This window comes from Syngnathoides biaculeatus, chromosome 12 (assembly GCF_019802595.1).
Source record: "Syngnathoides biaculeatus isolate LvHL_M chromosome 12, ASM1980259v1, whole genome shotgun sequence".
NCBI classification, from domain to species: domain Eukaryota; kingdom Metazoa; phylum Chordata; class Actinopteri; order Syngnathiformes; family Syngnathidae; genus Syngnathoides; species Syngnathoides biaculeatus.
In genome coordinates, this window is record NC_084651.1 from 25858875 (window position 1) to 25875566 (window position 16692).

At 43.0% G+C, this 16692-nt stretch overlaps 1 protein-coding gene across 1 annotated transcript in view; it reads left to right on the forward strand.

The window, feature by feature from the left end:
* Positions 1–5999: 5999 nt before the first annotated feature.
* Positions 6000–16692, forward strand: part of pdzd8 (PDZ domain containing 8) — a 76613-nt gene continuing 65920 nt past the window's right edge. The window contains exon 1 of the mRNA XM_061836906.1: positions 6000–7119. Coding sequence (XP_061692890.1) covers positions 6266–7119 — 854 coding nt within the window. The 5' untranslated portion in view covers positions 6000–6265. The remainder of the gene's footprint in view (positions 7120–16692) is intronic.

Consider the following 16692-nt stretch of genomic DNA (forward strand, 5'->3'; position numbering starts at 1 on the left):
TAAAGCATATACTGTACTGTATAGTTATATTTCAAATCTGGATTTAATTATTTAAGTTGATAAATATGGTATATGTGCAAAACAAGTGAGTTTCAAATATTCACATTGTTTTTTAAACACTGGGGCTAATGTGGCAAATATTGTGATTACTTTCACCACGAGCCACTTCAAAAACACCAGCCAATATGTTGCTGTCCTTGACTAAGGAAAGAGGCAGGTGATCATGTTATCTACTGATGAAAGTCTCAGGTGAACAGCTTCAGGGAAATGAGGAAGCCACATTCTTTCTCTGCATGTCTGGGCACGTTAGTGTTGCAGCCCCTTAAAAAAAACATCTTCACTCCACAAGCGCTGACAGTGCTTTTATCTCAAATGCAGTTTCCTATCATTAGTTTTCTTCTTTTTTCTCCCCTGAATCACTAGGTGACAAAAAATAGAAACAACTCACTGAGGAGTTATTCCATCCACATCTAGAGGGCACACTCTGTGTAAATCGATGAATACATACAGTAAATACATACCTGTACATGGATCCAATGATAATCAGGCTGAATTTTAAAACGTTCCACCTTTCTCATCAAAGTCACCAATAACCTGTTTGTCGGATTTTTCTAAAACAGCAGTGTCAAACTCATTTTTGTCAAGGGCCACATTATATTTATGGTTTCCCTTGGTAGGCCTTGACGACAGATCCATATAAATATGATGAGCTCATAGAGTACAAATTGATGCACAACTTGCTTTGAAATCAGAAGCCAGCATAACATATATATTTTTTAATATTAACCATTTTATTTCAAAAGGGATACTGGTCACAAAAAGTGCTTGGACTATATTATGGAAAAACAATATCCAGTTTTGGTATTTTAGCAAGAAACATGAAGTCGACGCACATGATTTGCTTTCGGGAGCCACATTAAATGATGAGACGGGCCAGATGTGGCCCCGAGCCTTGAGCTTGACACCTGTTCTCTAATACAGTGATACCCAACCTTGATTGAACCAGGGCACATGTCTTACATTTGAAAAATCTCACAGCACATCAACAAACAAAGGTGTCACAAAAAGTATACATACAAGTCAATTATACACTTTCTACCATCAAATAGAAGAACATTTATTAGTTCTTTTGTTTGTCTTTATATGCCCTTGACAGAGATAAAAAAATGTTATTTGTTGTAAATAAATATCTTGACCAATTACCATAATTTCTTGTCTATAATGCACAAAATTTTACCAAAATATTTTCAAAAAGTCAATGGTGTCACGACCCATCAGAACGGAGGTAGGACCCAAATGCAGGAGTACACGGGAAATGCAGAAGTAATTTGGGAAAAAGTTTATTGTTCCATGGTTGGGGATCGGGCAGGCAGTCAGGTGCATCAGCGGTAGTCAGGGCTTCGGGCGTAGAGAGCAGGTCAGCGGGCAGGCAGGAGTCGGTACACGGGAGATCGATCAAAGCAGGCAGGAGCATCAAAGGAGTCAGGCTTACGGGGTTGGTCAGAGGACAGGCGGAGGTCGGAATACGATCAGAGATACGGGAGTGCTGGAACGGGGCATGAACCGCAACAATCTGGCACCGGACCAGTCATTGCCATGGTCCTATATACACCGGGGCCAATCAGACAGCATGAGACGCAGGTGTGTGCCTCCCTTTCAGCGAGACCGCGCGGGCACCCGCGCAGCCAGGGCTGGACCGGCAGGATCATGAGAAATAGAGTGGATTATATTTAGGTATGGATTAAAAATAAAAATAAAATCAGTGTATACTCTCTTAGAGGTACATAGAGTGTTAAAAAGGTAAACATTTACATTTCAATATGATATTCAATGTCTTATGATATATATTTATATGTAACACGGTAATGTTCACCTACCTTTTTACAACCATTAGCGTAGCATATTTGTTGCTACTGCACCAAACATCAGAAATGGCTGTCCGGGAGTGGGTTTTAACTTAAACTAAGACAAAAAATGTTGACTAGAAGGTCTAATTATGCAACCGTTTAAAAAAAAAAAAAAAAGGTGTCATCACTCCTGCCGAAGAATTGGGCAACCCCGCAGCAGCGTGGCAGTTAAAAAAAAAATGAGAGCTCAAAGTAACTAGAAACGAGCGTAAGGTGCACAAATTAAAATGCTCGCTTTTTTTAATGTGTCCATTACGCTCGTTTCTTCTTAGTTTGAGCTCTTGTTGTTTTGATAGTGACCTGACGCCATAGATAAGTTGCTACAGATTGTAGCCGACGCTGCGCTATACGCACTGCGGAGATTGACCCCTAAGTGCTGACAAAAATGAGGAATAAAGGGAACCAAGTCTCTATCTAAACAAAAAAATGTTTCCTCACAAACGCCATGGATGGCACAGAGGATGACATGCTATGGGAGGAACATGGGATCACATGATTCAATGCAGGAGGCACCGGAGCTAGACCAGGTTATCAATGATGAGTTTCACAACGATGCAGAAAAGGTAGCTTCAATGGATCTCTTTCAGATTAGAGATAAATCAGATGCTTCTTTTGAAGGCTTGGCCAAGGATGTGTAATGCAATGGATACGTTACACTATGCACAAACGTTTTATGCACAAATATTTAATGCAAAAAATGTTACTCCACAAAGTTTAAATGAAACAGTGTTAAATAGTTCAATTATTTAAGACTCTAATACGTGTCATCGACAGTATTATTAAATGTGTGATGTGCACTGAGGGATTCACCCACTCGAGGATGAAGCTTTTTGGCAAGCAAAGGTTGATTAGAAAAATTTCAAAAGCGTTACGCTGTCAGAAGAGTGCGAAAATATGGTATGAGCTGTTGAGTTTAGCACTTGTGTTGACAGAGATATGTCCTTTTCAAGGGTGTTTGATGAGAGGGATTAACCTAAAGTTATTTCATATTTGGTATCTTGCTTTGCTTTTAATGCTCTTCTGCGATGCTTAATATGCTTAAACAATATAATGCAACCTCCACGAGCTGTCACCTTATCATGGTGGCGGGCTTTATGTGTCCCGATGATCTTAGGAGCTAAATTGTGTGGGGCTTCACACCCCTGGAAGGGTCACTCATAGCAAAAAGGTTCTAGGTGAGGGACCAGATAAAGTACGACTCCAAAACCCTAATGATAAATACAAATATTGGATCTCGATTTCCCTTGCCCGGACACAGGTCACCGGAGCGCCCCTCTGGAACCAGGCTTGGAAGTGGGGCTCAAAGATGAGCACCGGTTGGCCGGCTCTGATCTCATGGGGCTCGGACGGGACCAACCCAAAAGGGTAACACGGGTCCCCCTTCCTATGGGCTCATCACCTGTGAGAGGGGCCATAGAGGTCGGGTGCGATGTGAGCTGGGCGGTACCCAAAGGCAGGGACCTTGGCGATCGGATCACCCAGCTATAGAAACTAGCTCCAGAGACATGGAATGTCACCTATTTGGCAGTGAAGGAGCCCAAGAAGTTCTGACTAGATATAGTTGGACTCATCTCTACACACCGCTTAGTCTCTGCTATCAGTCCTGTTGAGAGGGGTTGGACACTGTCCCACTCTGGAGTTGCCCACGGTGAGAGGCGCCGAGCAGGTGTGGGTACCCCGGTGGATGACAGGGTAGCCTCCCTCTGCCTTCTGGCAGGGGGACGGGTCCTGACTGTTGTTTGTGCCTGTGCACCAAACAGGAGTTCAGAGTACGCACCCATTTTTGACTCCTTACAGGGAGTGCTGGAGAGCACTCCCTCTGGGGGCTCCATCATTCTGCTGGGGGACTTCAATGCCCACATGGGCAATGACAGTGAGACCTGGAATGGCGTGATTTGGAAGAAAGGCACCCCGATCAAAACCAGAGTGGTGTTCTGTGACTGGATTTCTGTACTCATCACACATTGTCCATAATAAACACCATGTTCAGGCATAAGGGTGTCCACATGTGCACTTGGCACCAGGACACGCAAGGTCGCACTTTGATGATAGACTTTGTGGTCTTGTCATCAGACTTGCGACTGCACATCTTGGAGACTCGAGTGAAGACAAGGGCGGCACTGTCAATTGATCACCACCTAGTGGTGAGTTGGCTCAGATGGTGGGGGAAGATGCCGGTCCGACGTGGGAGGCCCAAATGTATTGTGAGGGTTTGCTGGGAATGGCTGGCAGATTCCCCTGTCAGAGGGAATTTCAACTCCCACCTCTGAAAGAACTTTGCTCATGTTCCGGAGGAAGCGGGGGACATTGAGTCCGAGTGGACGATGTTCCACGCCTTCATTGTTGAGGCGGCCAATTGGAGCTGTGGCTGTAAGGTGGTCGGTGGCTGTTGTGGCGGAAACCCCGAACACGGTGGACACCAACAGTGAGGGATGCCGTCAAGCTGAAGAAGGAGTCTAATTGCGCATTTCTGTTCTGCGGGACTCTTGAGGCAGGTGATAGGTACCGGCTGACCAAGGGGAATGCAGCTTCGCTGTTTACTGGGGCAAAAATCCGGGCGTGGGAGGAGTTCAGTGAGGCCACGGAGAACCACTTCAAGATGGCTTTGAGGAAATTCTGGTCCACCGTCCAGCGTCTCAAGAGGGGGAAGTAGTCAACAATGTAAAAAGTCAGCATGGGCCACTGCTGACCTCAACTCGGGACATTGTGAGTCGGTGGGAGAATACTTCGAAGACCTCATTTCAGAAGACACACCTTCCCATGAGAAAGCAGAGTCTGGGTTCTCTGAGGTGCGCTCTTCTATCTCAGGGGTTGAGGTCACCGAGGTGGTGAATATTGTGTGCCTGTCCTGGTTGAGATGGCTCTGCAACATCGCATGGACATCAGGTACAGTGTCTCTGGATTAGCAGACTGGGGTGGTGGTCGCCCTTCCTCAAATGGGATGTCGAATCTCAGATTCAGGAGGAGCAATGTGGTTTTCATCCTTGCCGTGGAACAGTGGACCAGCTCTACACCCTCGCCAGGTCAAAGACTGGACCACAAAGTCCAACCCAAACACGGTGAAGCAGCATTTAGCTATTATGCTAAAGACAAATGGAATCAGCCCCAAGTGTGAACATTTATAAATTCAGGTTAAAAACTATTGTTACTCACGCTCAACACATTACAATCATTTTTTTTTGCACTGAATGCTGTTTTAACTCCACTTTTTATCTCTCTGTTTTAAATGTTGTGGCTCAGTGGCGCAGCTATAGAGCGTCTGCCTCACAGTTCTGAGGACCAGGGTTGCCCCACCTGTGTGGAGTTTGCATGTTCTCCCCGTGCCTGCCTGGGTTTTCTCCTGGCACTCGGGTTTCCTCCCACATCCCAAAAACATGCAGTATTTGGACACTCTAAATTGCCCCTAGGTGTGATTGTGATTGCGACTGTCTGTCTCTGTGCCCTGCGATTATCAAAGTGTACCCCGCCTCCTGCCTAATGACAGCTGGGATTGCCTTCAGCAAGCCAGCCATGATGTACGGCTTATAGACGGTGGCACTGAGGAAACAACAGGAAGCAGAACTGGAGGTAGCAGAAATGAAGATGCTGAGGTTCTCACTTGGAGTGAACAGGTTGGATAGGATTAGAAATGAGCTCATTCAAGGGACAGCCAAAGTTGGATGTTTTGGAGACAAGGTTAGAGAGAGCAGACTTAGATGGTTTGGACATGTTCAGAGGCGAGTGAGTATATTGGTAGAAGGGTGCTGAGGATGGAGCTGCGAGGCTAAAGAGCGAGAGGAAGACCAAAGAAAAGGTTGATGGTTGTTGTGAGGGAGGACATGAGGACAGTGAGTGTTAGAGAGGAGGATGCACGAGATAGGCTCAGATGGAAAAAGATGACACGATGTGGCGACCCCTAACGGGACAACCCGAAAGAAAAAGAAGAAGGTCTATAATCATTATTAATATATATATTATATTATTACTATAGATATTATCATAATGGAAGTCATAGCCACTTTTATGAGTCTCTTTAGCATTTGCTATTGTTCCTTAGTAACAAGCTCGTTTGTGAAAGTAAAAGTGTGCGTCAGGTTATGGTTGTAAATGATGGATGGTTCAGTGAAACTGGTTTGCATGCCCTGTAAGTCCAACAAATCCGGTCAGCCATGAACGCCACAAGAGCAACGTCGCAAAACCGTCATCACGCAGTTACGTCACGTCGTTTGTCCAATCAGGAGGAGATTTCGAATCTCCGGAAAGAAGCAGATGATATGGCGGCTTTGAGGGCGACCAAGTGGGACTTGCTTCGTTAACACGACTACAGACGATTGTGAGCATGCTTTGACTCGGAGAGGGTGACGAAGCAGCTGCCCAAAATGATTTACTTAATCTTGATTTCGGCATTGTCCGGAGCAGTCATTACATTGCTTTTGCAGCTCTTGTTGCTCTACCGGAGGAGTCCAGAGGCTCTCGAAAGGACAGAGCAGTACGCCAAAGTAGTGGCTGATAACGCGTTAAAGGATTACTTTAATGCCCAGAATGTGGATCCAGGCCAGTTGCAGCAGCAGGACGGTCAAGGGGCCGCCTCGACCAGACAGCAGGAAGCTGCTGATATCGGCGGCAGTCCCAAACAGCACCAGTCGCCGCCTGCGCACAGCGACTCGGCTGAGCCCGAAAGCTGTCATTTCCTCAATGCCATCTTTTTGTTCCTATTTAGGGAGCTGCGAGACACTCCTGTCGTCAGACACTGGCTCACCAAAAAGATCAAGGTCGAGTTTGAGGAGCTGCTCCAGACCAAGACAGCGGGTCGGCTGCTGGAGGGACTCAGCCTGCGAGATATTTCTTTAGGCAATTCTCTTCCGGTGTTCAAAACAGCTAAACTTCTGAAGCCGGTGCATATGAACGAGGACGGCATGCCGGAGGAGCTCAACTTCGAAGTGGACATTGAGTACAATGGCGGCTTCCACCTGGCCATTGACGTGGAGTTGGTGTTCTGGAAGTCTGCTTACCTGTTCGTCAAGATGAGGCGCGTGGTGGGCAAACTGAGGCTGCAGTTCACCCGCGTACCCTTCACCCACTGGTCCTTCGCATTCCTCGAGGACCCGCTTGTGGATTTTGAGGTCAAGTCCCAGTTTGAAGGCAGGCCGCTTCCACAGCTCACCTCCATCATCGTCAACCAGCTCAAACGGGTCATCAAAAAGAAACACACACTACCCAACTACAAAATAAGGTAACTCATCACTGTTGTCTTCGTTTGATAGTATTCTCACTTTAGTCTTTGGCACTAATAAATACGGATACCGAGTACTGATTCAATTAGTACTTTTAATACATACAATTTACATTAGCACGGTGACATCTAAATATGATTAAAGAGCTTGATTTCTTTCTGATGGGTATTTGCCGATCCAGGTATGTCAAACTATTGCAGTGTAGCGCCACTTAATGGCGAGGAGGACTTAGTCTTTTTATGACTTATGGGTGACTGGTGTCAGGAGCCTTCATTATTACCATCCATCCATTTTCTCAGCCGCTTATAATCATACTGCTCGCGGGTATGCTGGAACCTATCCCAGCTAACTGGGGCCAGGAGCTGGGGTACACCGTGAACTGGTCGCCAGCCATTCACAGGGCACATATAAACTGATAGTCATTCGTACTCACATTCACACCTACGGCAAATTTAGTATCTTCACTTAACCTGCTGTACATGTTTTGGGGATGTAGGAGGAAACTGGAGAACGTCCAAACTCCACATAAGCAATGCCAGATATGAACCTGGTCCTCAGAATTGTGAGGCAGATGCACTAATCAGTCATTCAATGTGCCACACACAACTACCAGTTCCCTTGAAATAAGGCCGGGATCAGCCCTGTATACTTGTATTGGTACTTGCCGATCTCTAGCAGAGATATTGTAAACCCCCACTGTATTGCGCTTTACACATGCAGATTTTTAAAAATGTTATGGTTGTTGGCTGTCAATTGCTCTTGTGCTCTCAACATCCATCCATCCATTTTCTGAGTCGCTTATCTTCACGAGGGTCGCGGTGATTGCTGGAGCCGATCCTATCTGTCATAGGCACACCCTGAACTGGTTGCCAGCCAATTGCAGGCCACATAGAGACAGACAGCAGTCGCACTCACAATCACACCTAGGGGCAATTTAGAGACTCCAATTAATGTATGTTTTTGGGGTGTGGGAGGAAACCGGATTGCCCGGACAAAACCCACATAGGCATGGGGAGAACATGCAAAATCCATACAGGCAGGACCAGGATTTGAACCCCGGTCTTCAGAACTGTGAGCCCAATGCGCTACCGCTGCTTCACTGTGCCACCCCTCTCTCAACATATTGTCTTTGAATATCTTTATATAGTTTTAAAAGTGTTCATAAAACCGTATTTGTTTTAAGTGCTATCAAAACATTCCTATGGTGCATTTGAAAAAGGGTTATTTTGGGGCTGGTGAGGAACTTTACCCCTGCACTGGAGGGGCGGGGAGCTACTGTTTACCTATAAATAAATTCAGCTCATTTATGGAACAAATTAGACTTGTGAGTCAAGGTACCATTATATCTGACATAGGACCTTGAGCTCAAGGGACTAGGAGTAGAGGTGAAATCATCAATTGACAAGTATTTTGAGAATTGATTAATAGTTTTGAGGTGTTAAACTTAACCTCCAATTATTTTCAACCGTGAATATGCTCAGATTTCTGTAGCTCTCCATGAAAGCAGGAAGATTATATTTCTGTTAAATCAAAATAAGACATTTGCAAAAAATATGATTCAACATTTTTAGCCATTTCTTGACATTATGGTCCAAATAAGTACATGAATCATAATCAATTTGTGTAAAAAAATAAGAGTTTTAGTTCATGATCTATTAACGAATGATTATTTCCTGCATTAGTAAATAATCTGTGATTGGTACAATGCTGAATCTGAAGCAGGGTCAGAAGTGTATACAGTATAGTGTTCCCTTGCTACAAAGCGGTTAACTCTACGCGGCCTCACTATAATTTTTTGTGGGGTCATTTTTTACAGTTTAGCACGTTTTCTATGTGTATTTTTCTACAGTGTAGCAGGCTTCTTTTTTTTTTTTTTTATACAGCGTATGAATGTGCTCTTGATTCAAACGCTGCATCGTGTTCTGCGTTCCATTTGGCTCAGGGATTGTAGACTATTGTCAACTGCCCTAAGTATTGGAACGTTGACCCACAGTGTTTCGGCGGTGCCGGTGATCCTAGTATTTAAGGCGGGCGATCGCAGGAAAAAAAAAAAAAAAAGTTGGTGTGTACTTGTTCCCAGTCATTTGATGGGAAAATAACCCCCAAAACCCCCCCAAAAACTTTCTGCTACGTGAAAGCACATATGAAACCCATCATGGTCTCTCAACCAAGCAGAGATAGTGAAGGGCAGGGACTCTTTGTCTGATTGTCCTTGTGCGAATGTGCACTAAAGCGTGCACACTTTTGAAATACGGCTGCTCACGTGCATGAAGCTAAGTGAGCCGGTGAGCCAGTAGTTGCAGAATATTGAGTGGAATTAATGAAATTAGTTCCAAAGCCTAATGCCACTTAAGATGATGTTGGAACATTTTTGATTGAAGTATGATGAACGCGTCATCAGGCTCACACCAATAAGATGACAAGTCAAAGACACCAATTGCAAACCTCAACCTGACGGAATCCATATTAAACGCTGATCCCACCTAATTTCTTCAGTTGGGAACAAAAAACACTGTGGGACATTTCCCATTTCACAACAGCTTGCAGTTATGGAACCTTTTGCCCAACAATGCAAATACAAATGTGACAGCTTACAGTATATGATGCACATGTGCTCACCTTACATATAGCATTACTTACTATTATAATAGATGTAACCATTGAACATGACAAAGACTGCAGGTTTTTGTAGTACAAATGTTGATTCAAAACAGGTTGTCTTGATCTACTGACTGTAGGCATGCCGCTGCGATCGCCCGTCCTAAGTACCGGGGCAGCCGGCGGGCTCTGTGGTGTTTCAGCGCTTTACGCAGAAAGCGTCGTGGCTTCGCTTCTCAGAAATACTGTAATTTCTCGAGTTTAATGCGTTCTGAAGTATACAGTATAATGCGCACCCCCAAAGTTGACCCCCAAAATCAGGAAAACTATTCTACCAATGTACAATGCGCACCACCAATTTGCTGCTATCCATATGCTCAAAATATTAGGAATTATCTGTATTTCTATTCTGCTATGTTTGTACTTTTTAAAACTCATGTACAACAATCATTAATAATAATCTTTGTGAATGTACTGATGCAGCGGTAATATGTATCTTGGGACAGGCCACAGGACACACCACACACCTGGTCCCTCCAATTGTCAGAACAGAATCCCTCATACAACTCAAATAAATGCTCAACGGTGGCGTAACATTTTATTAATACTGTTAACGCATAACATATTACAGTCTTAAATAAATAAACTATTTAACACTGTTTAACTTAAATGTTTTTTGCATTAAATATTTGTGCATACAACGTTTGTGCATAGTGCAGTTTATCCACTACATTACACATCCTTGGCCAAGACTTCAAAAGAAACATCTGACTCATCTCCAATATGAAAAATATCCATCGTAGCTATCTTTTGTGCATCAATGTCAAACTCATCATTGATGCATTGGTCCAGTTCTGGTGCTTCCTGCATTCATGAACAGTGATTCCATCTTACTTCCACAGCAATTCATCCTCTGTGCCATCCATGGCGTTTGTGAGGAAACCTTTTTTAAATCCTTAGAGTCTTGGTTTCCATTATTTCTCATTATTCTCAGCGCTTTGAAAGGAAGGTCCACCGTGCGCAATAGCGGAGGCTCTTGCCCTCGTTCAGCTACAATCTGTAGTAGCTCTTCATAGCGTCAGGTCGTGATCAAAACGAAAGCTTGAACTACGTAGAAATAAGCGTAATGGGCACTTTAAAAAACCCCAAAAACGAGCATTTCAATTGTGTGCGCCCCTTTTTCTTCCCAATGATCATATGATCGTACTACCCAGTTTCAGCTTTTTTTTCAGTTTTGTTTTGCTTCTGGTTTGGCCACGTCATCGGCCGGAGTGGTGAAACATTTCTTTTAAAAGTAGCTGCACAACTCGCCCTTGTAGTCGACATTTTTTGTCTTTGTTTAAGTTCAAACAAACTCGGGGGCAGTCGTTTTATGATGTTAGGTGCCGTAGCAACAAATGTGCTATGCTAACGATCGTAAAATACAGAGGCCCCCCGCCCAGTAGGTCAGAGTTCAGGTTGGTGGCGCATATTACCGTAATATATATATAAATCTGTAACATAAGACATCGAATATCATATCGAAATTATGTGTACACTTTTTTACCACTCTGTTTACCTGTATACGACAATACAATGTGTGTTTTTTATTTTTCATTCATACCTAAATATAATCCGCTTTATTGGCTTTTTTTTTTTTCAATGTCATTTTTTTTTTTGACACGCCGTCCTGCGATCGACCAAGACTGCATTGACGCATTGAGCACCCCTGCTGTAAACAAAAACATACTGTAAATGAAGAAAACAAAGCAAAAAACATGCACTGTAAATTAAGAAAAACATTCTGTAAATGAAAACATACCCTGTAAATGACAAAAATATATAATGAAAAAAAATCTTTGACACTGATTTCACTTCTGGGTATTTTTTGGAACGCAACCCCGGTGTTAATTGAGGGAACACTGTGCAGTGTTTCCCTATTTGCAGGCGTTACGTTTCTTACACCCCGCGAATAACAAAAATCCACGAATAATGGAATCAATATTAATACACACTGGTTACACTGTCAGCATGCATGCCAGCATGTGTTTCAGCGTTTATGGAAGCTCCCATATGATGGCACTTATGAGGCAGTGAGGAACAACTGCATTTCACATCTGTCAGCACGCCCTACACACTCCCTGTGTAGGCAGATCATTACTGACGATGTTGTAAACACTCACGGTGTCACATTGAAACTAAAACGATCACACTACAGCAAACAGAATTTCATAACTACCAAATAATAAAACAAAAGAATGACTCATGAAATAATTGACACAAAAGATGCTAAAACAAAAGAATGACTCATGAAATAATTGACACAAAAGATGCACTTTAAACGCTGTTTACATCATCTTAGCATGCTTTGCGGTACTCAGAACCTCCATAGATGTTAAATGAATTGAATTAAAAATCTGTGTTTTGCTTTCGTGTGTTTCATGCTACGTCCCATTTTGAGGGTTCTTCAACGGTCAATTGAGGTGGATTCTTCTATACGCAATGGTCGATCTTCAGCTCCCGTTAGGGGTCGCCACAGAGTGTCATCTTCTTCCAGCTAAGACTATCTCGTGCATCCTCCTCTCTAACACCGACTATCCTCATAACCTCCCTCACAACATCCATCACCCTTTTCTTTGGTCTTCCTCTCGCTCTTTTGCCTCGCAGCTCCATCCTCAGCACCCTTCTACCAATATACTCACTCGCCTCTGAACATGTCCAAACCATCTAAGTCTGCTCTCTCTAACCTTGTCTCCAAAACATCCAACTTTGGCTGTTCCTTTAATGAGCTCATTTCTACTCCTATCCAACCTGTTCACTCCAAGTGAGAACCTCAGCATCTTCATTTCTGCTACCTCCAGTTCTGCTTCCTGTTGTTTCTTCAGTGCCACCGTCTGTAAGCCGTACATCATGGCTGGCCTCACCAGTGTTTTATAAACTTTGCCCTTCATCCTAGCAGAGACTCTTCTGTCGAATAGAACACCGGACACCTTCGCCCAACTGTTCCACCCTGCTTTGACCCATTTCTTCAGTACTTTACCACACTCTGCTCTGTCTTGTTGACCCCAAGTATTTGAAGTTGTCCACCCGTGCTACCTCTTCTCCCTGGAGCTTCACTCCTCCTCATCCGCCCCTCACATTCATGCACATATATTCTATTTTACTTCAGCTAATCTTCATTCCTCTCCTTTCCAGTGCGTGCCTCCATCTTTCTAATTGTTCCTCTGCATGCTCCCTGCTTTCACTGCATATCACAATATCATCTGCGAACATCATGGTCCAAGGGGATTCCAGTCTAACCTCATCTGTCAGCCTATCCATTACCACTGCAAACAGGAAGGGGCTCAGAGCTGATCCCTGATGCAGTCCCTCATCCACCTTAAATTCTTCTGACACACCAACGGCACAGTTCACTGCTGTTCTGCTGCCCTCATACATGTCCTGTACTATTCTGTCATATTCCTCCGCCACAACAGACGTCCGCATGCAGTACCACAGTTCCTCTCTTGATACTCTGTCATAGGCTTTCTCTAGGTCTACAAAGATACAATGTAGCTCTTTCTGACCTTCTCTGTACTTTTCCACGAGCATCCTCAAGGCAAATAATGCATCTGTGGTACTCTTTCTAGGCATGAAACCATACTGTTGCTCGCAGATACTTTCTTCTGTCCTGAGCCTAGCTTCCACTACTCTTTCCCATAACTTCATTGTGTGGCTCATCATCTTTATTCCTCTGTAGTTTCCACAGTTCTGAGCATCGCCTTTGTTCTAAAAATGGAAACTAGAACACTTTTCCTCAATTCTTCTGGCATCTTCTCTCCTGCTAGTATTCTATTGAATAAGTTGCTTATAAGTTATAAGTTGGTTGTGGATACAAGACCTAAGGAAGAAAAATATTCCTTTGGACACAAAGATGATTCGTAGGAACGTGCTGGATTTATAGTCTCAATACATTGACGTGAATGAAGGAGAACCACAAGAGGGCCATCATCAGCATCATATGCAGAAGAATTTCAGGCCAGCAAGAGGTTTCATGAAACGTTATCAACTACGAATTGGAACATACCATGGAGACAGAAGCTGCATCTGCGGATAAAGATGCTGCAGGGAAGTATCCCGAGACCTTTAGGCAACTCATTAAGGAGGAGGAATTCAAGCCAGAGCAGGTCTTCAACATGGATGAAATGTGGTTGTTCTGGAAGAAGATGCCTTCTCTAACATTTCTCATGAAGGATGACATGAAAGCCCAAGGATTCAAAGCACATAAGGACAGAGTGACACTTACTATATGTGGCAATGCTGCTGACTGAATGATGAAACCCAGTCTCATTGATAGATCTGTGAATCTCAAGGCTCTCAAGGACAAATGTAAAAAATCTTTGCCTGTCTTCTGGATGTATAATTCCAAGGCCTGGATTACAAAGGTCCTGACATCCATCTGGTTTCATCAGTGCTTCCTATCTCAAATGGAAGAATATCTCAGTTTAAAAAATAAAATAAAATAAATAAATATATAAAAAAAAAAAGAAAAAGCATGTCGTTTCACGTGTTGCTCTCCTCTGGTGGTCACCCTGTGGCTCCAGATCGACTTTCTCCCACCCAACACCATATCCCTGCTCAAGCCTATGGATCAAGGGGTTATTCATGTATTTAAGGAACTGCACACTGGGAACTCTCTTCAGCAGTTAGTGGAAGCCATTGATTAACAAAAAGACTTCCAATTAAGTGTACTGGCGCAATTTCACAATTGCATGGTGCCTCACAGTTATAGACATGGCACTTCAAGAAATTAAAAAAGAAACTCTAAATGTGTGTTGGAAAAATGTGGCCAGAATGTACATAACTACAAAGGCTTCTCACCTGATGAAGTTCATTATGATGCTGTCAGCAAGTCAGTGAAACTGGCACAGTTAATTGTTGGTGATTGCTTTGAAGATGTAACTCACAAGGAATCCATTGAACTTATTCATACACACACTCAGCCTCTGACAGATTCAGATTTGGAAGAGCTGACGAAGTCTGCCAGTAAAGAAGAAAAAGAGGACCAGGAAGATCTATCACAAGAGGGACAGGATGAGGGTCTGACTCTAGAACGGGTAGCTGAACTCATGCGAACAGGAAAATAACAGAAAAGTACCTCATTTGACCCTTACATGGTTCGTTCGCTACAATTCTCAAATGCAATTGATTCTGCTATGTTAACATACAAAACCCTTTCCACCACTATGAGAAAACAACTAACCCAGCTGCAAATAACCATGATCCTAACGAAGATAAAAAAAAAGTAACCAAGCCACACCCGAAGAAAACATGACACCACCTCATGACTCCTGAGAAGAAACAACACCTCCTCCTGAAATGCCCGAAGAGGAGTTGCCTGAATTGCTGTAAAGCACTACTAGTTAAGGTCTGCCATACGTACATCCATGTCACCATAATTATCATCATCGTATGGTACAGCAAATTTAATTTCTTACTTCATCATCATTTATTATTGGTGAGTGCACATACATTAGTGAGTGCAGTATTAAAATATTTTTTGATTAATATTTCAGTACAGTACGTAGGTTAATGCTTAGAATGTTTGTGTGACAGTATATTCTGTAGCCTGTTTATCATTACTGCACAGTATTGTTAATATATATTATCACACGACAAAATTAACGTTTTCACCTTTGCTCGCTCTGCGAGTGCTTTGTCAGGGTACACTTCGCCATTCACCTTGAGCGAGGCTTTACCAATTTTGCAGAATGCAGAAGTAGGTTGTGCATATAACTGGCTTGACTTAAAACAAGATAGTTAACTATAGTCTGATTTCATGTCAGACAGTGAGATAGTTAAAAAAGACATATGTATCTTTTTGCATAGTGTATGTATACCTCTGTTTTCAACTGTATATTAGTTAAAAAGACTTCAACAAATTGAGTATGAGCACAAAACAGTTGTGACCCAACAGACCTGGAGCCTCAAGGGATGATTCAATGCTATAATTGGAGACTGTAAATAACAAATGTTGCCTGGGTCCTGAATGAGTTGCTTCATTGCAGTAAGGGAAAAGAAAAGCCAATGGCAAAAAAACCCAATATCCTAAACAACAAGTAACTTCATGGAATGGTGATTTATTATTTTAGATGACGAAAACCTTGCATTTGAACAGAGGTGTGTAGACTTTTTAAATTCATTGTATAAGCGACAGCTGTATAAGTGAGAGAATAGTTCCATTAATAGCAGTTTTCCAATCCCCTCTGCTGACTCTGGATTAGAGATATCGCTGTTAAATCTTTCTAGAATTGTTTATTCTATTGAATAATTCATCAAATAGTCCCCCATCAAGACAAACAAAACACCCGAACCTGAACGTCAAAAAAACGACCCTGACATAAGTAAGGGATACCAGATAAAACAGATGGTTAAAAGAAAGGTACTACTCTCGATAATAATGGGAAAAGTAAAAAAAAAAAAAGTGCTTTTGCTTTAATGAATGTTGGGGTATGTGAATACTAGAAGAAAAAGTTGTGAAACTGGACAATATTTTCTCTTTCTTGAGTGAAAAAAGGTCTAGTCAGAAGCCAAAGTAGAAAGTACAGGGTGTGATGGTGTATAATGTTAAAATTCCACCTTGGCACAGCGTGGTCGAGGATGAAAGCACAGAAAACGGTACACAAAAAGCTAATTCTGTATTTTAAATATAGATATGCAATCCAAACATTATGTGCATATGGTACCATCTGTTTTCTACCTTCATCAAAGCTAATGAATAATTTAAAAAAAATTGTTGCTGCTGGACTCACTGCTCCTCCACATTGAGAGGAGCCCGAAGAGGTGGCACAGGCTTCAGATTAGGACGGCACCTGGACCTGTTGAGGTGCTCCATGCATATCCCATCGCAAGAACATCCCGGGGATGACCCAGGACATGCTGCAGAGACTATTTCTCCTGACTAGCCTGGGAATGGCCTGGGGTCTCCCCGGAAAAGTTGGATGTAGTGGAAGGGG